The sequence below is a fragment of the Solanum lycopersicum genome, chromosome 4, assembly GCF_036512215.1.
Source record: "Solanum lycopersicum chromosome 4, SLM_r2.1".
Lineage (NCBI taxonomy): Eukaryota > Viridiplantae > Streptophyta > Magnoliopsida > Solanales > Solanaceae > Solanum > Solanum lycopersicum.
In genome coordinates, this window is record NC_090803.1 from 66,678,964 (window position 1) to 66,706,392 (window position 27,429).

At 27.3% G+C, this 27,429-nt stretch overlaps 2 protein-coding genes across 2 annotated transcripts; both read right to left on the reverse strand.

Annotated features, from left to right (window-relative positions):
- Positions 1-667: 667 nt before the first annotated feature.
- On the reverse strand, positions 668-6,749 carry LOC101267521 (transcription factor bHLH110). Its single transcript, XM_004238237.5, has 7 exons — positions 4,868-6,749; positions 3,979-4,564; positions 3,180-3,308; positions 2,843-2,908; positions 1,806-1,871; positions 1,573-1,632; positions 668-1,085 (listed from the first exon to the last, which is right to left on the reverse strand). Exons 1-7 carry the CDS (start codon positions 5,041-5,043, stop codon positions 942-944), a joined length of 1,227 nt encoding a protein of 408 aa, XP_004238285.2. The 5' UTR covers positions 5,044-6,749; the 3' UTR covers positions 668-941.
- Positions 6,750-19,424: 12,675 nt separating this feature from the next.
- LOC101244866 (alcohol acyltransferase 9) lies at positions 19,425-22,210 on the reverse strand. Its single transcript, XM_004238246.5, has 2 exons — positions 21,723-22,210; positions 19,425-20,506 (listed from the first exon to the last, which is right to left on the reverse strand). The coding sequence occupies exons 1-2, from the start codon at positions 22,149-22,151 to the stop codon at positions 19,556-19,558; spliced, it is 1,380 nt and encodes a 459-aa protein (XP_004238294.2). The 5' UTR covers positions 22,152-22,210; the 3' UTR covers positions 19,425-19,555.
- Positions 22,211-27,429: the final 5,219 nt, after the last annotated feature.

A 27,429-nucleotide genomic window follows, 5' to 3' on the forward strand; every position in this document is an offset into this window, starting at 1 on the left:
TCATGTAGCTGTTTTTAGGTACACTCTTTAAGTTTTAGTCAGTTCGTAAAAATTACATTTAAAGTTTAGTCAATATTCAACTCGCCTCTCTTCCTTAATTATTTTTGAGTTTAAGACTCCTAATGTTCGGATCAATCGCAAAATCTAAACGGCATAATACATAAACATGATCATTAATTTGATATCATATGACCTTTAATTTTGAGCGTGTACAAGTCGACACTTAAACTTGTATAAAATTGAATAAGTAAATACATGTGTCTTACATAGCATAATACACGTAGGATGTCATGTAGGACGAACGTGTCCAGTTGTTCAGTTTTATACAAGTTTAAGTGTCTATTATGCACACTCAAAGTTAAAAGGTATATTTAACAGTTGATGTAAAGTTAAAAATCTTGTTTATATATTATGTCAAATTTAACTCTAGACTCTCTGAAGTTTAAAGGAAAAACTTTCAAAACGGAAATCTCATGATACCTTCGGGTCTAAAGTTAGGGACCGGAATCGCCTCGAAGGTACCAAAAGTTTGAACAAATATACCATGAAAGATTAAAATCACACGATTTAAAAGACTATACACAGTACGACTATAATATTAAAAAAATTCTTTTTATTTTTTTTAATTTTATTTAAAACGAAAGTAAGTAATATATACAAAGAAAAGTTTGCAAGTACTATGCTAAAATGGGAGCATTAGTTACTTTGAATTCAAATAACTTGCACAAAGTCATAATAATTAACAATATGAAAAAGGTAATGTTAAGAACTAACAAACCATTAATGGATCAAACTTGGTCTATTCTACAATAACATAACAGTTATGTTTGTTTTTTTTTTTTTTTTTTTTTTTTCAGAATGACCAAGTTTGCTCCATTAATAAAGCAAAAATGATAAAAATTACATAAAGAAAATGAGTTGGCCAAATTAAACTCCTAAATTTAAGTGCCTCCAGTAAAATTAGGGGGCGGCCAAACACCTCCTCCACCTTCAGTAACATAAGTTAAACATGTTAAGGGCACTAAACACAAACCTCTGCTTCTAAGATCTCTTTTCATTTCTTCATTATTCATCTCTCCACCACCCTGCACCCATCGTAATGATATCAATACAGTGTATATATATTGAGAAAGATTGTCGATCTTTAATATCTTTTGGAACGATGAAACCATGGTATAACAAAGATGGGACCTAACATAGTCAAACTATTTGACTGAGCACAAAATTTGTAAGAAAAAAAGAAATATTTTTAGAAGTCGAATTTTGAGGTCTAAAACAAAAGTAGATAAATATTTTAGTTTGCTTACTCAACTAATAATTATTTTCTCTACTAAAATCAATATCTTTGACGAAGAAAATTGGATTTAACAAGGAAGGTGATTTTACTGTGATAAGTAATAACTATTAGTTGAGTGATACATGAGAAATCATTTTTTGTCATTAAGGATAAAGTTGAAAAGGTAAAGTTAAATTATTATATAGAAAAATATTTTTCTTTTTAAACGGACTAGAAAAGAATGAGTTTGATATAAATTGAGACGGTGTGTAGAAGAATGAAGTTATATATCTTACTCCATGCAATGATCTGCTGGCTTTGCTTCGTGATGATTTCATGTATGGCACACTTAGTGTCTACAAAAAGTATGTGAAACATGATCAATAACAAAAAAAGAAATCTCTCAAACCCTAGCTGGTAAAAGAAAATTATATATCTTGAAGCAATATAACAATAATATGACAACAAAATACGAAGCAAGTTCAAGCTATATATCATGGAAGGTGATAATAACGGTATAGGTAAGTACCTCAACTTGGTTTTGAAGAAATTTGATATAACCAATAGCTTCCATTAGTACAGATGCTGTGTCCGTCTGCAATATTTTCACATGCAAAACATTTTAGTTTACTTGTCACGCGTATATAATTATTGAGATCTATTTATTTTAATAAGAGATTTCGAATTTAAACTTATGAAATATTAAAAATCATGTTAAGTATCGTCTTCTGAAATGAATTCTACAACGCATGAGTCTGAATTTAATCGGATTCTAAGTACGTGGTACATATATAATTGAAGTTTTCACCCAATTCAGCATGAAATATTTTGATTATGGATGTGCGGATATTAAATATCGGATGAATTTTATTTTTTTTAGAAATATAGTGATTATGGATGTGCGGATATTAAATATCGGATGAATTTTTTTTTTTTTAGAAATATAGTGATTTGTGAACAATGTTTTTCTTGGGGTTATAAATACCCTAAGCATGCACTTTGTTCACTGTACAATTCCATGAAATTCGTGCTGTATATGTTTGAATATTTTTACGCCAAAACGACCATCTAATTCAACCTAGCTTTTTATTCTGAGAATTTCATTATAATTTCTATATATTAAAAAAAAGTGAGGAAAGTTTCTTATTACTATACTAATATTAGTGTATAAGTTACTCTAAATCATTTTGCTAATATCTTTTGTGTTTGGTTGAAAATGTACAGTCATCTCATGTAACGATAAGATTCAGACTCAAAATTTTTATTTTATATGATCATAGGTCTTACGTAAAAAATTTAACGTGACACTTTTAATTTATTTGCTTACTACTATTATTCCTTTCAACAATGTCATTGTTGTCGGTTCAAGTTTCGTTCTCAAATAAATAATTTACCCATCACTCAATTTTAATTATATTATCTAGGTCCTAACATTAAGATAGTGAAAGGTCACTATCTGAGTAATCTCTTTAAGGCAATTATAATCAAATGACCCAAATTTAATTTCGTTATTAATAACATGATATTATAAACGGACTAAAAAAAAAAAAAAGACGGTATATATACCTTGCCAAAAGGTGCTACCAATTGTTGAAGAGCTGCTATTCTATCTCCTAATTTCTCCTTTCTCACCTGCATTATATTCCACTTTAAATATCAATCAAAAGCTTAGTTTACTTCCTTTAATAATCCTATATATGTTAGTTTATTGTTTTTATGCATCGACTGTATAAATAATTTTTTTCACCTTACCTTCAATAACATAAAATAACTCTCTATATCAAATGTGATATGATAACATACATACATACATTAACTTGTTATAACAGATAACCTGTACATATGTGTATCGTATCATAAATATTATTTTTGCACGATCGATATACATAACATAATAAATTACCTTAAAGGGTGGACATGATGCGCGTGAATCAACTCTTGATTTTTTTGGTGCATTTTGAGGACCTTTATTAGTCTCCAAAGTATTGCTGGTCCTTTTAGCTTCAGGCATTCCATTACTAAAGGCTGATATCTTCAAAATTCAAAATAATAATAATAATAATAAAGTTAATTTTACACATTTAATCATATCAATCAAAAAGAAGGACTCATTTCTGAAGAAAGTGAAAAAATAAAAAGAGATAAAGAGCCATATATAAACGTATAAAGCTGAAGTAAACTTTAATATGAAAAAAGAATGCCTTTCTCTTTTCTTGCATATAATTATAAAAGTTAAAAAAAAAAAAAAAACTTTCCCAATTCTCTTGTAATTAAGAGAATCACAAACAATATTTAAAGGAAAATGGACATTATATTCGTTGGATTAATATCTTGTAATTAATTCCCTAAATAGAAACATGCAAGTATATATAATTAGTAACCATATTATTAAACTTAGGTTAAAATTGCTTATCCCTACTTGCTAGTAACATAGTATGAACAAATGCACAAATTAAATGCATGCAAAATTAAGTATTTAGAAGAAAAAAAACATTAATATATGAGAAGAAGAAGAGACATTTGACAATATTTGGTTTGAAGCTTGAAAAAAAATAAAGTTTTAATTTAGAGGCCTGATATAAATTTCACTTGAAAAACGTTGAAGTTTTAATTTGTAATTAAGTGAAGTATCACTTAATTTCACTGGTCTAGAAAATACACAAAAAATGTATATATATATATATATATATAGAAATACTTACACTTGTGGAGCTATTTACTGGACTTTCACTTGATGAATGCTGAAAATGATTTGTTGTTAAGCCATAAGTTTGGCTAAAACTCCCTCCATATCTTGTAGAATTGATGAGATCCAATGGCTGTAAATTCATATCCAAAGAGCTACAAGAATTTGCTTGATGATTTATATTCAAATTGGATACATTTATTGTGGGATATATTTGACTAAATCTCCCTCTATTAATAGTACTAATACTACTAGAATTTGAAGAATACAGAAGATTATTATTATTATTATTATCTCCATGATAAAGTTGAAGGCCAGTATTAGAAAGTGTACCAAGCAAAAGCTTAGCATTCATATCACTCAATTCTCCTCCTTCTTCTGGACTTTTCAACATTTGAGTAAATCTTTGATATGAATTATCCAATGAATTTTCTTGCTTAATGTTATTATTAGCCCATTGATGAAATCCCATATCTTGATGAGTAGTACTACTCATAGAATTAACTAGGTTTAATGGATGATCACTTGATGATGAATATTTTGTAGTATTGATGATGTCTCCACTAGAATATGAATTAATAAGACCACTTCCATGACTGTTCCTAAATAATCAAAAAAAAAGAAAAAGATATTAGATAATTAAATCTAATAATTAATCAAAGTTTCAAGATTGTAAATATTGGTCTAAGGAAAATGAATCAAAGGGAATTACTTTATTTGAATTTCTATTTGTTACACATCAAATCAAGAAAAGAATGTCTAATGAGAAAAAAAAAATATTAGGAGAAAGAGAAGAGAGATTCTAATATTCCAAAAACTTATCATGATAATATAATGGAAGTAGCCAAAATATAATCATTCATATGAAAACACTATATGACTAAATAATAAAGTGGATCACTTACAAGATAGTAGTATTAGTAGTAGTACATGGGGTCCAAGTGTTTGTTGTTGAAACTCCTCCATAGCAAGAATTATTAGAAGATGAAGAAGAATTTGGAGAAATACCAATAAGAGGAAATTGATCTTGGAATTGGAGTTGATGAAATTGATATTGTTGATGGAGATTTGCAGGCTCCATAATTAAACAAAAATAATAATAATAATAATATGAGATTTTTTTTTAAGGCACTTGAAAATCCCAAGATGAAGAATAATTAAAAAGCAAAAGTACTATATACTACTCATGCTTCTTCTCCTCCTCCTCCTTCTTATCTTCTTCTCTCTTCAAAAAAAAAAAAAAAAAAAAAAACTTAAGCTATAGCTAGCTCCACTCTACTACTATATACTATACTATATAAACTCAAAAGAAATTAAACCTACATAAATTTGACATCTTCACTTTTTTAGCAAACTTTTTCATCATATAAGTCTTGTTCTTACTCATTCAATGTCTCAAAGGGGTTTAAAAGCAACCTTGAAAAGAAAGAAAACAAGCAAGCAAACAAGAAGAGATAAAACCCCTAGCTATAGCTCTCATAATATAATAAGTATATATATACTCTCCGTTTCATTTTATATGACAGTATTTATCTAGACATAAATTTTTTTTAAAAAAAAGTATTTTTAAATCTTGTTATTTTAAACATGTCTTAATAGAAACATAAGAAAATAACGTTACGTTCTTCTCGTAACAGACTAAAAAGGAAATGGCGGTGCATTAAAATAAAACAAAAATGAGTATATAAGGTATATTATAATGTATTCTATTTTTTTTTCCTTTTTCTGCCAAACTTTATTTTTTTGCACATTCACAATATAAAAAAACGAATTTCATGTCTCCCACTCTTGTCTCCAAGGGCATCATACTATATAATATAATACTTTTAATTGTATTTTTGGTGGAGGGGTAGGGTGGGTATTTAGGGGGGTGACTGCAATTACAGGGAGATGATTATAATTCCCTAAGGTTATGATTAAAAATGTCTGGCGCTGCTGCCTTCAATCCCAAGGCTTTGAATGAAAAAAAAAAGTGTATTTTGTGAAGAGAAATGATAACAAAAGGGCCATATAATTCTTTTGATTGTTATTTCTCTTTCTTTGATACCCACATGTTTTCTTGACAAGTCTTTGTAATTGTACTATATATACTCCTCTTCTTGTTGGTATATATTAAAATTAAAACATAAAGGCCAATTTGGATATGCTTATCTTTCCATTATTCATGTGGTCCATGATACTAGCTATATACATTTGTTAGTTTTCCTTGTAATTAAAAGTTGTATTGTGATAAAAAGCTAAGGAAGAACATGCAATATAGGCTATTGAGTAACTCTTTTAAGTTCGAGTTTAATGGTCCAATGTCTTGATATACATATAATTGTTGATGATCTATTGGAAATAGGTACAATGTAGGCATGTAATGAGCTATCCTGTTGTGACCCGGCCAAAGACAAGCCAATGATGCTTAGCTGATCTTTTCGAATGATTAGTCACACTAGGACTGAGACACAATCCGCACTCTCAAGATGGTGAATAGATAAGGGCGAGTTAAGAGAAGGATTAACAGAATAGCTTCTAGGTTGGCTAGGTTTTGGAGAAGACTTGCACATGATATTTTAGGCGAGTCTTATATATGAACGAAAGTGGAAAATCATAAAGTTTTACAAGGTATTGCACAAGTCCACATGCCATGTGTGCTTTTGGGGTTAATATGGCATAGCCGGAGGGACAAATCCATGACATTTGTTAAGCTAAAACTAATATTATGTGTCATGCATGTATAAGTTCACATGATATGCAAGCTTTTGAAGTTGATAATAATGACATAACTAAAAGAACATCCGTGACATCTTTTTTTTCCGACTCCAACCACCAAGGATATATACGAGCTCCCTAAGTGGTGGTGGGGGTAGGGGGAGGGTTGGCATAGACCCTTACCCTGTATATTACTAATCCGTGACAGCTATTAGGTCTAAGCCACTATAAGAAATTCCACTTTTTATGGCGATCAATATTGTTAAAGAAATCAGGTTTCTAGTAATGAGATAACATTACGTATGTGTCATGACTTTGGATCGTGACACTAACCTTTTGATTGCGTATATACTTTTCTTTTCTTGGTTTATTTTATTCATTTGATTGAATTACTCGCCCGATTAATCCAAATTCACACACCACATAGGATCCATTTAAAGAGAATCAAAATTATTAGTACGAATAATCAAAATATAAAAAAGTAAATTGTAATTTTTCTCGAACCATAGATATAGTTAAGAACAGAGAGATCTCATCCACTTATTTAATATATTTCACATTCACACGCGATTATAACAAGATCCTTATTGGATGAAAAGATGCATAGTTTCAAAATAGTACAAGGACAAAATGCTAAAACGTTTTTGATTACGTTCCAGAGTAGAACTAAATGAGAACCACATCTAGGTCTCAAGTGTATGAAAACAACGTGTACGTAATAAAAGTAGATTGATGAAGAAGAATGAATACATTTGTATAAACCCAAGAAGAATGAACAAAATTATATAGAGAAGACTAATGAAACAAAATATAATGAGCAAATGGAGGGGACCAATATATATTTTTAAAATATTGGAGAAATGTCATCATATACTTTGCATACTTCCATTTGCTAAAAAATGTACTACTTTTTTTTCTCAGGTTAAGTAGCCCCCTATGGGACATACCACGCAATGTAACTACCAATTTATAATGATGTCAATTTGACCTTTCCATGACATCAACATTCTAATATTTATTTTTGTTATATGATCTAAAATTATTTTCTATAGAGATATATAATCAAGGGAAAAAGGAAAAACATATTCACTGATAAGTATCGTAAATAGTATGCAGATGATCTTCGTCATACTTTTGATATATTGGTGCCCCTGTCATTCAAAAACTAGAACATATATGCACTTCACTCTAACGGAAGACTAAATAAGAATGTGTGGCATAATTTTATTCATCGATCCGACATCGAATCGATAGGTAAAATTGTGATATATGTATGTCTGTTAATATAAAGGATATGTATATTTTAATTTTTGAACGGCAAAAAACAATTCTAAGGGTTACAATATGTCATATTAGAGCCTATCGTATATATTAAGATCCACTTTCCAGCATATATTCCTTATTTTATGTTTCTTCTCTGAAACTTCAAGAAGGATCCATGTAGAAATATACTATAGTGTTATAAGTAATACTAATTAATTAATTACTCCATAGGAAATTGGGGAGGAGGTACATCTTTTTATTCTCTTAAACTAAGGATTTTGTCTCATTGTGTCTACTGATCAAACTGAGATATGTTTTTTCTCGAGTAAGATGATATAAAGTAGGCATAATTTATAAATTATTAGTTACACACATAATTAAATAAAGTATGCTTAAGCTGTCAATATTCTATCAAAGAATTAAATCGCAACAAATTAATTTTTCTGTTTCAATTTATTTATCTTAATTTTTACATAACATTTTTAACACAGTATAGCTAAAATTATATGATATATTTTATGTATCTTTAAATTTAAAATTAAAAAAAATTATTAAATAAAAACTAAATAAACAAATTAAAACGAAAAATAATAACTAAGAAGAAAAGGTCCCACAAAAGTTTAAATTGGAGGAAAAAGTTTAAGATGGGAGAATGTGAGATCATCAGAGTATGGGCAAACTCATATTTGCTTTTATCCCAATTCCCCTTTTTGCTTTTACCCTTTCAACAGTATTCCCCATATATATATATATATATATATATATATATATATATATATATATATAAAATTCAATTTATTATTATTATTATTATTATTATTCTTATTATTATGTCCTTAATATTATGGAAAGACAACTCTTATCTTCTACCAAAATAATCAAACTTTCTTGGTCTTGAATTAAAAAATATTATCGATATATCGCAAATATGCAGTTTTAAAATTTAGCTCATGTAGTATAAAGATAATGTAAGAATATAAAAAAGAGTAATATCGTAATTCTTCAATCAACATGAAATAATATAATAGTATTTTATAGACTAGACCAAAATACAACGTGAATATTATATATTAATAATTATGTTGGACTAAACTGGCTATTATCTTTTGTAACATGTGCTACTATTTATTTTACGTTAGTCGTCGTGATTTTCATTCAAATGTATCAGATCATTAAAATAGATAACATTTTGGTATTACTATTTGAAAAAAAGAGATAACAAAAGAACATTTTGATGGTATAGTTATAAGTAGATTTCTGCTTAATTTAATTATTACTTTTTCTTTTACTTTTTTTTTTTTACTGGCAATTGTCACCTTTTTATAATCTTTAATCTCACTAATCACTATCTTCCAAAATAAAGATTGATTCAATAAATTAAAAAAAAAAAGCTGTTTTCTCTGCTTCAGATTTCATCTCCACTATTTTATGTTTTACTACCAAACGTTTGATTAAAACCTTAGCTTTTCAATGATAATTTTAAGATCCACTCTTTGCCTTGTCACTTTCCATTCCTTCGAATCGTTAATAGTTTAGCTCAGATATATTCTTAGTTTTTACAATCGAATACTAATTAATCGAAATTATCATTATTTTAAATGTTTACCTTGTTTTAAGGGTCATTTGATTCATAAAATAAGACGGAATTAATATTCAGAATTCAAAATGTTATTCATGGTGTTATAAATTATACCTTCAATGAAACAAAGTAAAATATGTATAACCAACTTTATCGTATCAAACTTGGTCTTATATATACCTCACTTCCTAGATGAAAATAAATTAGTCAAAGAAGTATAATTACAAAACTTTTAACTTAGAATTCTATTTTTTCTGTTTCTTATTCAGTGTCAGATATTCATATTAGAGTTCAATTAAGTTTGGGGTCGTATTAAAAAGAAATATTTTCTAACAAAAGTGACTCTGATTAAAAATGAATGGGTATATATCATTCCGTCCATCACAACCTTTATAACTTAATATTAAGATATGTACTCTACCAAAAATATGTTTATTAATTAAACACCTTATTTTTGTATTAAAAAAGTTTAACTCTATAATTTGAAAAGTTGAAACAACTAACTTTCAAAAAAGAGTACAATATACATCCCAAAGAAGATTAGTTTTTGTACTTATATTCCTTTAGACATGAAAAAGTAAACATTAGAAAATTCAACTCCACACATACTCTTTGGTCCCCACGAGTGCCTAATTATTGAGTTTTTTTTTTTAAAAAAAATAAATAAAATGTATGGCCTTTCATTCAAAGTAAGTGCATTTTTCTAAAACAATATTTAATTGTTTGATTGATTAAAAAGTTATATGACATTGATCCCCAATTTAATATAAGATAAATCATTTAAAATGTTTGAATAATAGAAATTAAATAAGATAAAGAAATCGAATATTCCTCTCTGAGTACTGTATATTCAATGTCACACACTCAAAACACAAATATACCCTATTTTTAGTTAAGTAATCAATAATTAATTATTATTTTTTATTAATTGTGCTTTTGTTTTCGAAAATATATTAAAACTTCTTGAGAATATGTGAGTATATACATAATATTATCTTATTAAAAGCAATTTGTCATCATTGATGACTTTAGGGTTCCATATCACCATCACATAATCAAAACTATCTTCTTTAATTATTTGCAAGTAATAATAATCAGTCAACTTTCGAGGTCAAAACATTTTTTTGGTACTACATATAGTACTACTAATTAATTAGCACTATCATTATCATATCATAATGTTATCTTTAATTTGCTAATTGATGATCTACATAAACAATACTTACTCCTAATTTTGATATGCTGCTATGAATAGATTCCAAGATTTACAATATGGTCACAAAAGATTAAATTATATTTACTTCTTACTCCTAACTTCATGGTAGGTACTATAGGGACATGTTTGGTTTTCATTTTTTTTTCATTTTTAGTTGGTCTAACGTTTCTGAAATGAAAATACTTTTTCTTATAAACAACAAAGAAAATGATTTTTCCGTTAGAGTACGGAAAAAATAAAATTTTATAAACGACATTTCACGCTGATTATCTCCTCTGAGACCTACTCTTACCCACCTTAACCTTCAAGGTTTGCCTATATGATATCTTCAAATAATTTTTTCTAGCTTACTAATGATCCATAAAATACAAAATAACAAATAAAATCACATACTTTCTTTTTTCACTTTTTTGGATTGTTGGAAAGAAAAGATTATATATATTGGTGTGGTGTATCTAGGTGAAAAAAAATTAAGACTTTGACCCAAAGACCAACATATTACTTTAGGGTTAGGTGACATAAATATATATATTTACATTACAAATGTGTATAATATATGAAGACAACTTTTATGAAAGGATTAAATTATGGAACTCAAAGTTACACAGATTTGGAAAAAGAGCCCTTAAAAGGAGGTCTAAAGTTGTAGGATTTAAAGGGAGTGTCTTGACAAGAAGACAAAGCATTCAAGTCTGGAGAATATTTGCCTTTCACAAATTTTTTAATGAAATCCAACAGTAGGGTCTTGTCTCTTCTTGCTTTCTGTATCAAATATCAAATATTAAATATCAAAATTTTATTTATTTCTTTAAAAAAATTTAAGACCTATATTATATTTACTGCACGATATTTCTCTATTATGATATTATCTTAATTTCAATAAAATGCAATAGTTGAAGTATGACCTTGTCAAAAAAAAAAAAAAAAACAACAAATATATGATCGTATCACGATAGGAATTAACAATAATCGTTTTCGGTCTTATTTATTAAGTTCACATTATATCATTGTCTTCTTTTTTTTATTTCTCACCCGGAATCTACAGTCCACATAGGAGCTCCGGCTAAATCCGAAGTTCAATTCAGGGGTGGCGCTCCCAACAGAATTTTTACGTATCCAGGGCTCGAACCCGAGATCACTAGTTAAGGGTGGAGCACCACAACCCAATGGTCACATTATATCATTTTTATCATGATTGATTCAGATCAAATCTATACTTTTTTTTAGAATTTTCTATTCGATATTTAAATTTGAATTAGCATTAGAAAGTCTCACATTGAAATGTAAAATACTCGCTAACAAAAATGATTATGTATCTGGAGGACTAAAAAAGTAATTTTGTTTCGTTAATTAATTAAATCAAGGATTACAAATTTTTGGTTTCACAAGGCTCTATATATAACAAAGGCAAATATATGATATAGCAATAATTCAGTCAAGATTAGACCCAAATGTCATGTCGATGTCCTTGACAAACATAATTTTCTACTAATGAAATGCATGTGTAGTGTTTAGGAAATTTTTAGGGCTTGAGTTAAAGAGGAAATCTTATTCAAATAAAACTTTTAATTTGTATATAGTCATTAGTGCATATTATTGATAGTCATTAGTCTTTTAGTCTAGGAATATAATTTCAGATAAATCTTCTAGTACAAACACAAATGAATTTAAGCTAATTAAAATTGAATGAATTAATAAATGAACAGATCAAATTTAAACGGATAATACCTAAACTGAAATAAATTACGTCAAAATGGGGCAGATAATAGTAACATCATTGTGCAACAACCCAATCCCTCCAATTCTTACGAAGTTCTAAAATCTTTGTTTATTTTTCTATATTTGCTTATTTCCAAACAAAATAATTTTTTAAAAAAAATAATATATATAGTTATTTTCTAATATTTTGACAAGGTTATTCATTTGCACTACATATTTAGACCAAGTTAACCTAACTTTTATATATGATTAATAATTTGAACGGTTCAAAATGTAGGATTAGTAACCTCACCCAAATTTGGGTTGGTCATTTTCATATAATAATTTTTCCACCACTAACTAACTATAAATAAAGAAAGCAATATGATCGCGTACAAAATTTTAATAATATTTTATAAGTTAATTTAAGTTCGATTAAATATATAACGAGAAATTCACGCAAAATGATTTCAAAACTATAGTATATAAGAAGAGTTAAATATATAAAAGAGATTTGACATATTTTTGAAGATGAGATTGTTGCAAATTAAGAAGGAAAAAACATGTCGAGTAAATTGTATAGTGGTCTCAAAAGCCTGAAATCCTGCGGAAATATACTGTGGATTATTTTCCTGTTGTAGCTACACATTAACATATTGCACGCACTAAGGTACTACCATGTTCGAAAAATTATATTTTGATGAACAGATTTATCAAATATAAAAAACTTTATAACTGAAGTCATTGTATCGGAATGTCATGAAGTTGCACTCGTAGATGTTGAATAAGTGGTTAAAATCTGATAAAATTTGAATATGTATCGAGAAATTTTATATTGAAGGAAAGTGTTGATTTTTAACAAAGACGATTCTATACTTAGAGGAACTTCTGGTTAAAAATGAGAGAATATTTATGCATTATTATTCACTTCACCACAACCCCGTTGGTATACTCGACTATTTCCATGTTTGGTTATGCATGATTGAACAATGAAAAGTTTCTCTGTTGGCTATGATTTATGAAATGGGCCTTTCTTAATATATTAATAGAAATTTACATAAATATATTATAATAAAAAAATATTTATCATTTATAGTAATAATTTTTTTTTCACTTGACCCTTTTTAATTTATTTATAATACAAGTTTAATACGTATTACAAACATAAATTTATTATTCAAATATAATACAAATTTTAATGATGAATAATATATTTATTGCACATTTTAATATACTTATAATACAATGTGACAGTTTTTTACCAAACAAAACATAATATATTTCAAAAACAATTATAATTCAAATATGTTTCATACATAATTCACTTTTAAATACATATTAAAGATTTATCATAATATTGCTATAAATGATAATACATAAAAAAGTATCGCTAAAATCCGTAATTATTTTCAAAAACGTATTAAATCATGTAATTTTTCCTTTCTTAATTTTAACAAGGGAAGATTCGATATAATCCTTTACAATTTGATTTTTTTTTAAATGACCTTGCAAAACATTGGTACATAAAAAGCAAAAATTACAATGGATTAATATGCTAAATTTGTTCTTCCACCTGGTTAAAATTTTTAAGTTGGCTAATTTGGAATAGTTAAATTTACTTTAAATTGATTATAACCCGGATAATAATGCAAAAAAAAATAATAGAAATTGTTGGATTTAGCATACAGTGGACATCACAGTCATAAGATCCTATTTAGAATTTAACCACTTGTAAAAATATATTTAAAATTTAGCCATATATTCGTCGTCCTCCTTTTCGGGTCCAATGACGAATGGACTTGAATAAACCTAAAAATAAAGGTAATGTTAATAGGAAACTTACATAACAAAATATTTTCCATTTATAGTAACAATGTTTTTTTTTCACTTAATCAGTATTAATTCATTTATAATACAAGTTTAATACATATTACAAAGAACAATTTATTATTCACATATAATATAAGTTTTAATGATATAGGATACATTTATCACACATTTTAATACATTTATAATACAGTGTGTCAAATTTTTACCAAACAAACATAATATATTTTTAAAAAATAATTGTAATTCATATATATTGCATACATAATTCACATTGCAGATTTAACATAATATTGCTATAAATGATAATAAATAAAAAAATATTATTAAAATCAGTAATCATTAATTAAAATGTACCAACTTATGTAATTTTTCCTTGGTAATATCTGCGAACTGAACTATTATGGGCTTTGTTTTATAAAGCCCATTTTATGCTATGATCTAAAATCCCATGGGCCGAGGAATACAACAGCCCACAAATGGTCTTTCTTTAGACTCCTACGAAGTCCACAGAAAACGGGCCTAGTAACAAATCTCAAGGCCCAATCAAGCCCTCTTTAGGGTTACTTCAAAGACAAAATGATAGAGTATTCATTTGTTTTACAAGATTTGCCAAAAAAAAAATAAAAAAAATCTGAATTAATTCTTCTTAGATCTTAATTAGGTTCTCAAGCAACTTCTACATTTTCTCTTTTCTTTAATATAACCTTTTTTTTTAATATAACCCTTTCACGTTCACTCATTGAATGTTAAAATTATAATTTCATCGAAATACATATAAGATAATTGAAACAACGATATCGAAGAAAACAATTCTCATTCATGTGCTTGGAAGTTTGAATTTTATAGCGATACTTTATCTACCAATCAAATATGTATGAGTACCAAAGATAGAAAGGTTAGAATCAAGAGTTTAGTTTTCCCAATCTCAAGTAAAAGGTAAAAATGATTACTATAATATAAATTATAAACTCAGCGATAAATTTACTCACGTAATTTGAGAAATTTATATAGTATATTCTAATTATTTTATCGAGTATCTGCTATCTTCTGCCGATAAAATTGAAATGTAAGGAATGTCAAATCACACTAAAAAAAAATGAGAGCATGCGTGAATGTCAGCACAATAAGCCATACGTTTTGGAATCCTAAGATTTTGACAAATTTATAATTTATGAGTATCTTTCATGTGGATCTAAAAAGTAAGTCTAGTTGTGGACTCGTGGCCTAGTAGATATGATATTATATTCTATTATATTATATAGTATAATATACATCATGCTCATTATAAAACTATATAGTATAATTCATTGTGACATTTTTCTTATATATATCACAATTGTACTAGCAAAATATTCCTTTTAAAATAATTTCCCACCCACTATTGAAACACTAGACTCCCATGCATCATTGTTTTCTACTTTTTCTCATCATGCCATTGACTTTTAACTCAAATCTAATTGGTTTCCCCTTAATTAAACTAAGCAAAAAGATTAGAAGGAATTTTATCTTTGATTAGCCAATTATAAAAGAGCATTGATTCTTTTGACATCTTGAACATAAAAGCACATCTTTTTGGACAAGATAATTTGTTCGTTTTGCATAATTTAGGTCAAACATCTTGAAATTTTTTGAGGATTAAAACTATGATTAAGTTGATTGGCATATTCAATGGGTTAAGATTTTGGCTAATTTTCTTTTAACCAATCAATGACATTACAAGTGTCTAATTTTCCAAATCATTCATTAGTAAGGGTCAAGGGATCATGATATTTCTAATCAATTGACTAAAAAAGAATCCACTATAGTTTGTAAATATAGTTATGTAGTTGGTTGTACAATCAAATATATAATAAATGTATACAATAAAATTATGTATGATCATATGTGCTTGCTGCTGCAATTTTTTTTTTCATTATTCATTGAGTCCTGCATTTTTTTTTTTGAGTCGAGGATCTTTAAAATATAATATTTTTATTTTATTTCATGGTATGAACAATGTTTTTCAGACTTCACTCATGAAATTACATTAAATTTGGTGTTGATGATCGATAATTTTGTTGGGAAGTTATTGTATCCTTTTTCTTTTAGTATATACTTCATTTATATGGAGATTAGGTATACTTAATATTACATAATTAAATTATTGTTAAAATTTTAAAATTAAAAGAAATATAGGAATTTATATCTTTCAAGGTGCATAGTTGTCAATTTTGGAAGCTTAATTTTTTTATTCATAATATTTATACTTATCATTTATGTAATTGTTGAATATGATATAATAGCACTCAGCAACAAAATAATCATGCTTTATTTAATTATTGTTATATAAGAGTATAATTGGAACTATATATAATTAATTAAAACTCAATAATCTTTTTATGAACAATTGATCATTGACCAAATATAATGATTCAGCTTGCCACTCAATTCTTTCCATTCATGCCATTGACATAGTTAAGATTTGAAAAGATAAATTTGAAACATTAATTATAATAAAAGAAAGGCAACTTGTATAAGTGGTGCATCTTAATTATTTTCCAATTAATTCCCTCCAATTTTTTTAAAATGGCAGAGATGCATTATATTTACGAGCTACTTTAAAATTAATGATAATGATAATGAATAGGACTATTATATTAATATATCTTCGAGTATTCACACGTTAGTGATAAGTCATAGTACTAAATGTTCTATAATAAATTAAGAATTTAAATCGAAAAAAAAAATAATCAAAAGTACTCTTAATAATTATATTCTTAACACATTCTTTATAAAAATTCAAGTTGTTAAAAAATGTATTCTTATTTATTTAATTATATTTTCAATATGCTCTTTCTATTCTTTACGTGAATTTAAGTTAATCATATTTTATGAATACGAGTGAAGGTAACATTCAAATTCAGAACTTCTTTTTTGCTCTGACATTAAATTAAAATATATAATTATTTTACTTTTAAAATTTTAATAATATTGTCCAAACACTGCACACATTACTTCAAATGTTTTATCAATAAGGACACATCTTTTGTTTCGTGTTTGTAAATTGATAGGCCATGTCCATATAAGAACCACTTTTATGCAAAAAATAGTAATAAAATAATGGAGCAAAATGTACATAAAATTGTAGTACTAAAATAATAGAGCAAAAAATTTACATTAAATTGTAGTAGTACTAAAATAATAGAGCAAAAAGTAGGGGAAAAAAAATATCATTTCCAAAATAATTGACTAAGTAGGACAAATTGTTTTCACCTTTTATGCGTAAAACAAGAATCTTGTTACACACTAACTGGAAAAATATACGCCATGTCTGGCGGATCTTCTCTCTCTTTGTGTCTCTAAGGTTTCCCCTTTAGATAAAAATACGAAGATGCTCAAATATGTCATTGAATTTTAAGACTTTATTTATGCTATCAGCTAAAAGTTTGATTCATTTATATTCTTATTGTTAAAGAAAATACTAATTCATATCATTATTTTTTAACAGTTTGCAAAACTATTTTTGACACGTGATCAATTATAATTCAGTCAATTATCAATCTTTTTAATAAAAAAACTATCGTTCTAAAAAAAAACTAATTCAATTTTTATTCATGATTCTGATTTTTTTATTTCAAAAATTATGACATGGCCGAACTATAATTGACCACGTCATTAATTTTTTAAGGGATAATGCATAAGTACCCTCTCAATCTATATCCGAAATTTCAGAGACACACTTATTTTATATTAAGGTCTTATTACCCCCCTGAACTTATTTTATTAATAATTTTCTACCCCTTTTCGGCCTACATGGCACCATCTTGTGGGTCAACGTTGGTTGACTTATTTTTTCAAGTTAGTGCCACGTAGGCCCAAAAGGGATAAAAAATTACTTATAAAATAAGTTCAGGGGGTAATAGGACTTTAGTAAAGTATAAGTATATCTCTGAGATTTCGGACATAGCTTGAGGGGTACTTGTGCATTTTCCCATTTTCTAAATAAAAAAATCAATTCAATTTTTTTTTAGAATTATGAATTTTTTTTATTGAAAAAATTGTTGAGTTGGCCGAATTATAATTGGCCACGTGTCAAAATGGCTATATAAAATCACTGTTAAAAAATAATGCATGAATGAGCTTTTTCTTTAATGGTAATGGCATAAAAGAGTCAAACTTTTAACTGATAGCATAAATGAGCCTTTTTTGAAAGTTCGATAACATATTTGAGTCTTTTTCCATAAAAAATATATCTAAAATATCTCGATTTTTAAAACTTTATTATTGATTTATCAGGTGTATGATTTTCTACGTGAAGTATTATAAAATATTTATTAAAACACATTTTAATTGTCAGTTGATCACTTTTCTAGTTCAAATAGAAAATTCGTATAACCAAACTTATAATTTATTTATGTAATTAATAATTTAGATATATTTCGATCTTTTCAAGTAGCATTTTCTTGGATAACTTATTTATAAAGTCACAAAATATACCTTGTTTCCTAAACGATCTTATATACCTTGTTCCATTCCACAAGGAAATATATGTTAGTACTATATATAAAATAACCAAGAAAAGAAATAGCATCATCGAAAGTTTAATAGGTCACAAATGACCCTCATCTATGCCTCACATATTTCACGCTAAGTTTTTGGTAAGAGTAAGTAAATTAAAAAAAATACTATCCAAAAAAATGTATAATTAATTTAGCAAAATATTATTAGGGGTGGATGAGAAGGGGATGATAATAGGGTGAGCAAAAATCAAATTGACCAATAAATTGAACGAGAAAAATGTTATTGAGTAATTGGAACTTTTAATGGATTTATAAAAAAAATTATTGGGTGATTGGTTCGATATCGATTTTTATTATTGGGTAAATCGATAACTCAATAAGACAGTAATAATTTATTATTTTACCCTTCATAATTATTAAATATTAATAACTTAATGTATAATAGACACTATAACTATATCAAATTATTAGTACTCTACCAACTTCACACTAGGCCGTTTTACTAGTTTTTACTGTATACGCAAAATCTGAATATTAAAGTAAGGGGTTCACAATGTAGTTATTTGATTATAGTTTTAGTTTTAGTTTTAGTCTTTTTAGACTATTTATTTTAGTTTAGTTTATAGTTATAGGTTATAGCATTTACAAGTTTGTAAAGGTCTGTAATTTATAATTACCATAAAAAAATTTCAAATATTATTGCATTCACAATTTCTTGTAATACACATTACATGAAAACACATAAAAAAAAAAGAAAAAGGAAAATCAAAATTAGAAACTAAAATATACTTCTTTTCCTAAATAATTAAATTCAAGCAGAAATCATTTTTTGATTTTCATATTGAAGATGTCCTTTGATAATATCTCCATTAACATCATTTACCTCCCAAAGTTCCTTCATATAATATTCAAATTTCTTCACAACATTTTCTGGCACAGAAACCAATACTCTAATTCCATCAATTTCACCCAATGACGGTAAAAACAAGCAGTAAATATCACTTGTTAATGGACCCATTTGAATTGGTTTACCTTCTCCAAAATTTACCTCTTCTAAGCTCAATCTTGACCATTGTGAAATTACCAAACTAGTCGATAAATCCGTTTTTACGGTTTTATCCTCTAATAAATCGACGATTGATTTTACCGTATCGCTCGTTAATTCAGACTTAGCATGTTGCACTAATTTTACCGTGTCTTGTAAGTTACCATTCACCACTTGCTTAACTGGTGCCTCGGCGCACCCTAGCACAAATCCATTCCCATAATACCCTTGTGGTAATTCTGGTTTTACCGTCTTCCTAATGTTAACGGAAAATAATAATTTAACGTTAACAGAAGACGGTAAATCCAATGATTTTACCCAACACCGCCACGTGTGAGATGCTAGGACTTCGAAGCTCGTGGATTTTACCGAGGGAGAACATTGTCTTTTCAAGTGTAGAATTTGGGACTGTGAAAAGGTAATAGAAGTAGGGGTAACAGGTTGTGATTGTAAATATTGGTGAAGGTTGAGGTCAAATTGGGGATTTTGATCATCAAGGGGTATTTTCGTAAATGCAGGATGTATAGAGGTTATTTGTGTCGGATCATGGGGTTTTAACACGTGGCGAGAGTGGAACGGTTTGATTGATAAATTGACTGTGGGGTCCACGGTATAATGGGCCCATGCATGTAAAAATTGAGCGGTCCCGATGCCGTCACATAGACAATGGTTGATTGCGGTGCAGAGGATCATGCCCCCACAACGGAGATTTGTTACCTGTAACGGGAAACAAATGTGGTTACGAAGGGGTATTTTTGTCATTTTAATATAAAAATATTAAGCTAAAATAAAATTAAAAAGAACAAATAAAATAAAGTAAAAGAAACAAAAGGGAGAAAGCCATTGAATGAGGGAGTAGGGTCATGACTTTAAGTCATTTTCCATTGTGCATTCAAAGAATTGTTCATTAAAATATAATTTTTCAAACATAGTTTAGATTTATAATACAATATAATTTTTCGATAATAAAGATTCGTGTGTTCCCTCTTTGCTTCTACTAGCAATGCTACTCAAAATACAAAGGTAGTTATATCGTTACTTCACATATGAACCCTAACACGAATCAATTGTTAAACGTTATATATATAGTTAATCATCTTTGATATGTAAGGTTTTAGTATGAATTCGATAAAATATAGTAGTTTTTAGTCAAATTTTATATGTGTTGAAAATTTAGTTTATTTAAATCTTTTTAGAATTCAGAACATATAAATTTAAAAGCTTACTTTCACTTTTTGATGTGTCTTCACATGTTATGTTTGTCATTCGATACTATCTGTTCGAAATATTAATTTAGGTACACTTGATAAAGTGAGCATAAAAATATTTTAGTAATTAAGTGCATAATGGGGTATATGTTTCACTATTTTCCCTAGTTAATACTATTTGAATATACAAAGAACTTGACCAAAGTTGATTATCAAATCAAATTAAAGCATGTAAACCTTTATATTAGTGTTAATGGGTAAGATTAGAAGAAAATGTGAGATGATGGTGAAAAGGGAACCATACATGTTGTCTTGGGAACATCACACACAAGAAAGTCATATTGAAATACAAATTTAACCTTTAGCCATAATATCAATCAATAGCACATATTCTTAATGTTACATCTTTAAGTAATGTTCACTTGTTCTAATTAAAAATGTGAAAACTCTAACTAGCTAAGTCGAACCATGTAACCGTATCAAGATATTTCAAAAATTAAATTAAAAAAAAATCTACTAACTTATAAACATAGACAAAGTGCAAAAATATAGAGTAGAATCACGCAAGTAAGTTGATAGTGTACTTCATGTTCGTATGGAAAGAAAGAAGAGCGATATTAATAATATTTGTACTCTATATGTTTTTAATATATAAACATTATGTTTCACTTTTTTTGTTAGATAATATGATAATCAACGTACAGAACTTAAACTCAGAAACTTACCTGCACAACTAGAGGAGGAATATCCAAGAAACTTTGAGCTTCATCTTTATATAATAATTTTCTCCAAGATTTATCAGGTTTATTAGAAACCACAAGAAGTTCATCAGCACTTAAATCCAAAAATGCTTCAGCAAAAATAGCACCTTTTCCATTACAATCCACTTGAAGTTTATGATTATTTTGTGGACATTTTAATAGTCTCCCTGCTAAAGGATAATAATCCACTAAAACTCTTGATAGTGAATATTTAAGTTTCTCCAAATTTATGGACTTAGTAAAAATATAAAGATACTTAATTGAAAATCTAAGGAACATTTGATCATCAAGATTTGATAAATAAAGGGTGTGATTTGGTGTTGGACTAATTGGACTTATGAAAGTAGGCTCTTTTGAATAAACACAATCTGGTAGATCTATTGAGCCTAACATGTTTTTTTTTTTTTTTAAGTAATATGGAGAGATAGTTCTAATTGGAATGACTAAGGTTTTTGGAGAAGAAGTAAAGGATATATAGAGCTTTATAAAATGGAACTACAGTTAAAGATCTATGGTTGGATATGGTTGTTGGGGTTTGGGGTGGTTTAGAGGGTGGCACTACGCTAAAAAATGATTTTTAGCGGCAATCAATTAACAGTAATAGCTTAATTTTCACTAAAAATATATTTTAGTGTTCTTAATGTTCTTTATAAATGTCTCTAAAGCCTATAGCGACACTGAATCCAATAATATTTAATTAATGCTAGTAAGAGTTTTATTGCTCTTTCTTAATATATATATATATATATATATATATATATTGCCGCTAAAAGTTGTTTTTGTTGCAGTGTGGTTTGCGAGGAAAAAAAGATATTATATGTGACACTAGATGATAAAGACACTACAACAAAAATAACTTTTAGCGGCATTAAATATTGACACTAATAAATAGTGTTAAAGTCTTTACCGACATTAGTTAAGTGTCATTAAAATAAATACTGCTAAAGACTTTAGAGACATATAAAAAGCGACAATTATCACAAAAAATAGATATTTAGCAACAATTAAAAATAAATGCCACTAATAAAATTTTTGTTGCAAAAGAGAGGGAAGTATATATAAGAGATTCCCCAAGAGTAAGACTACAACATAAAGAAAAGAAAAAATGAAGCTCTCATTAGTCTTGCTATGTGGGTTAACCCTTTTGAAATTTTTTACTATTGTTTGCATACTTTTATGGAATTTACATGTGCTTCCCATATCCCCCCCACCCCCACCACACCTTTTCTATCTTCATCACATAAGGTTAAAAATAAAATAAAATTATATACAATATTTTTCATGGTTTGTCCCTTTTTTGAGATATGTTTCGTAAAGTTCCTATTTCTGTTTTAACTTATAGACCTTTTTAGATTTTAGTTTAAATATATATATATTTTTTTTGAGTAAATTGAAGATCTAAATGAGAAGGCGTTAGATAATAATTTAAAAGTTTATAAGTTATTCGTAAACGTTCATTACAAGAAGATATTACTTCAAAAAGATATTACTTTTATATTTTATTTGTAAAGTTGAGTAATATACGAATAAATATTAGATTCAAATTTGACATTATCACAAAGGGTGATCGCAAGGGCTATCTTTACACTTTTTTTTTTTTTTGAAAAAAAAAATCATCTAAATGGTGACCTAAAAATAGAGATTTGCTTAGTGAGCCATGTCAAATATAGAGTATATTTAAACTCAACATAATCCACTAAGAAGTAGGTACTTGTAAATTCAAATTATACCAACTTAGAATATTGCACATAATAATTATATATAAAAATTTGTGGCTATATATGTCCTAATTGTTATGTATATGATTAATGAGTCATATATATTTATCCATAATTGAATTATGTAATGAGTAAGCAATCTAGGTTTCTACATATATGATGGCTAGCTAGTGACTTTGCTGATGGAGTGCAAATCTAATGTGTAAACCACAAGTTATACATATATGTTATACTTTAATTAAAAAATATTGTATTGTAGCATGCTATTAGTCACAATTACTATCGAAAAAAATTGTAGCATAATAAATATTTCTTTCTTTTTAATCAAAGATTTGAAGTTTCAATTCTGAATATGAAATTATTTTTATTTCTAAATCGATAAAAATTCAAATTAGTTGAACTTCAGCCTGATTAGTACGACGAACACATTTTCATGATGAGTTCATGTTGTGTTCGATTGATTATTTATTAGGTCTGCCCCTTTCGGTCCTTTTTTCTTCCTTATTTTTGTCAAATTTAAAATAAAGTTATCTTTTTATTTTTAATTACATGAAGTGGCAAAAGGAATTTTATCCTAGTTCAATAGTCAATATTATCTGTTGGCTAAGCTTACACAAATTTATTTAATCTCTCTCTATCCAAAAAGTTTTCCCACTACATTTTTTTATGATTTATTATCGTATAGATATATTTAAAATTTAAAATTTATTAGTTTAGAATTTTTTAAAATAACACATACAATTTTTAGTCATGGTGTCTAGGATATCATTGTTATATTAATGTCCACTTTGAAAAATAGATACGTGACAAGTTAATTCCAAATAAGAACAAAGAAGAAAATCTTGAGGGAAAACATAGGCGCAAATCTTTAATGATATTGACCTCACCTGATTTTATATTTAATTTCTGTTTTATTCAGAAAAAAAAATCCTTTTTTTTTGGTGGTATAAGATGCAAGAAGGAACTAGAAACTATATGAAAAGACATTATATAATTTCAATATGTTTGACTACATTAGATAATACCAAAGTAGTGCATTCATGAAAGAAAAAAAAAAGAAATACTCCTTAGTTATAACATATTGTTCTTGACCACAATGATTAATATCACGAAAAAATATGGTGCATCGAATAGAATTAAATTTTTTTAGCTAGAGATCTTGAAGTTTGAGCCTTATATATTAAAAAATATTTAATAAAAGATAAATTTTCAGGTCATACTCAATTCAATATATCTCACAACAGAAAATATCTACGTTTATTTTTTATTTTATTCTTATACAAAATTTAACTAATATGTTACCCATGTATATTCAGTATATAATTACTATATAATCAAGAGCTCCCTATAACCAATGTCCAAATTAATTAATATACAGTTATTCACTATTAAATATAAAGTTTTTCTATGTTATGATAAATGTTTTTTTCACTCATTTTTTATTGAATCAATTGAAAACGCATAGTGAAAAACAAATTGTCCTTGAAATAGTGAGAAATTTTCTAATTTTTTTTCTTACGAAAATATTAGAATTATTTTTTCATTTCTCACTACTTCAATCAAAGTATCAATGTAACTAGCTTGAACAAAGACATCACTAGTGACTTCTTTTGTTTTAATTTATGTGGCAACAATTTAACTCAAAACAAAAACAACTTTTAGAAATATATACTCATACTAAATTACTAATCTTAGACATTTGTGCGGCAATGAATCGATTCATTAACAATAAAAGATAAATTCTAAAGTCAAATTCTTTTTAATATAAAGAACATAATATATTTTTTTTTGAAGTAAACTAAAATAAAAAATATGTTACGTAAATTGAAACAGAAAACGGACGTAAGATAATAGCAGCCACAAGGCCCACGAAAAACAGAAAATGATGACAAAAATAAGGTACTACTGTTGAATATGCCAGTATATGAGCTCAAAAGAAATGGTCCAATTTTCCAACTTGCTACTACTTTTTTGAAAAGAAAATAACCCTTTTTATTTTAATTTTTACTTTAGAGGTAAAAAATAATAATAATAACAAAAAGAATAACCTCTTTTTTCTAAGTTCAAAGCTTGGGAATATTGGAATAAGATATGATTTTGACTAAACTTCCATTAAGAATTTGATATATTCTGAATTGGTTCACTCATCTTTCTCCAAAATATTCTGAACTATAAAGAGAGGATCATTATGTCTCTTCAACTATATTAAAATTCATACTATAGCTTAAAAAAGTATATAGCACCAAATCAATTAATATCCCTTTATGATATATCAACAATATACAAAATATTTTATGCTAATTCCTAGTCCTAGTGCTAAGTGCTATCTGGTACCAAAGTCCAAGCTATATAACCCATTAATCCAAGGTTTAAGGCCCATATAATTGGGCTTTGGGTGAGGGCTCAACTAGAACTCATTAACCTGCCTAGGTCCATTTTGAACTTCAAATTTTAGTAATATATAATGGTATATATTCCACTCTTGACATGATATGATATTGTCTGTTTTGAGTCGAAGTCTCACGAATTTCAACCAAAAAACCTGACACCATTAAGAGCATCTAACACCTTAATAATAGTTTTTTTCTTATTTTTCTTCTTGATTTATATCGAGACTTTAGTTTACGGAACCCGAATACCGATCCGGTTAATTTTATGAATAAACTTTCTATAGGGTAATAACAATTGTGTTATTTTTGATAGGAGTGTGATACCTACTCTATGGCCAACTGAGGAAATCCAAATGATAGAATTTGACACAATTTATGAGTAAAGCCCATTTGTAAATTGACTAGTGGGCTTGCTTTACTAACGCATATGGGCCTTGTTGACATTTGATAGGGCCTCAAAAGCCCAAAATAACTTCAAACAAACCGACAAGAAGAATGTCGAACTATTTCATTAGCTCATGTTTGATCATAAATTTTAAAGTTAAAACTTAAAATTTAAACTTTTGAGATTTTTGAAATTGTATTTGAACGTGTATTTCTACTTTTGATTTTTTTTTCAGTGGAAGTCTAATCAAATTTCAGAGCCAAATAAATAATTGAATATAAATTTTTTAATATTTAAATCTTAAATTTATGATCAAAATCGTAAATTAGAGTGAGGGATATAAATAATTTGATCTTAATTCCATGATCAAAATTACTCATTTCTTTTTTATTCTTTAAGTTTAGTATATGATTATGAAGATTAAATGTATATACTATCATTCAAAATTGAGGGTTCTAAACAAAAATATATTTATCTTATTTTCTCTTATTTCCAACTTATTTGCCTGTTATTAAGGAAGACCTGTCTTTTTTATTTCAACAAGTATATATAATATAGTTTTTCAACTCTAAAAAAATAAATAAGAGCACTTCCACTCCATTCTAACAAAAATTAATTCATTTCTAAACGGAGTTGGCCACTTACTTTTCACATGATTCACTTATAATATGTATATTTTTATTAACAAAAATAAATTCTAAATTTGTCACTTTATCTTTGGAAGCATGTTTATAAAGTATCTCTTAAAAATACAAAAAAATAATAATATGAATTATATGCTATTTTTAAAGTATAGTTTACTTCATCACTCTGTATGAGACAATTTACACTCTGATCACGACAAGATAACGGATCAACAGTTAGTGTGTGTGAGAGAGAGAAATAGAATATACCAAAAATCTTTTTTTTTTTTTTTTGGGTTGACACAGATATTTATAATATGTTATCATCAATTTTTTCCCTGAAATTTATGAAGAAAACAAAGAAATGTGAGGTTAATTAATCTGGATCTTTCTCGATCTGATTGTTGTTTAGGTATTTTCAGAACGAATCTACTTTCTAGGTGACCTAATTAGGGTTTAATTTCAGCCAGAGTACTTGTTTTGCTCGACCCGACTTGAATGTAAATGGGGTTTTATTTGTAAAGCTGAAGCTGAATTGAACAGGGATTTTCTAAA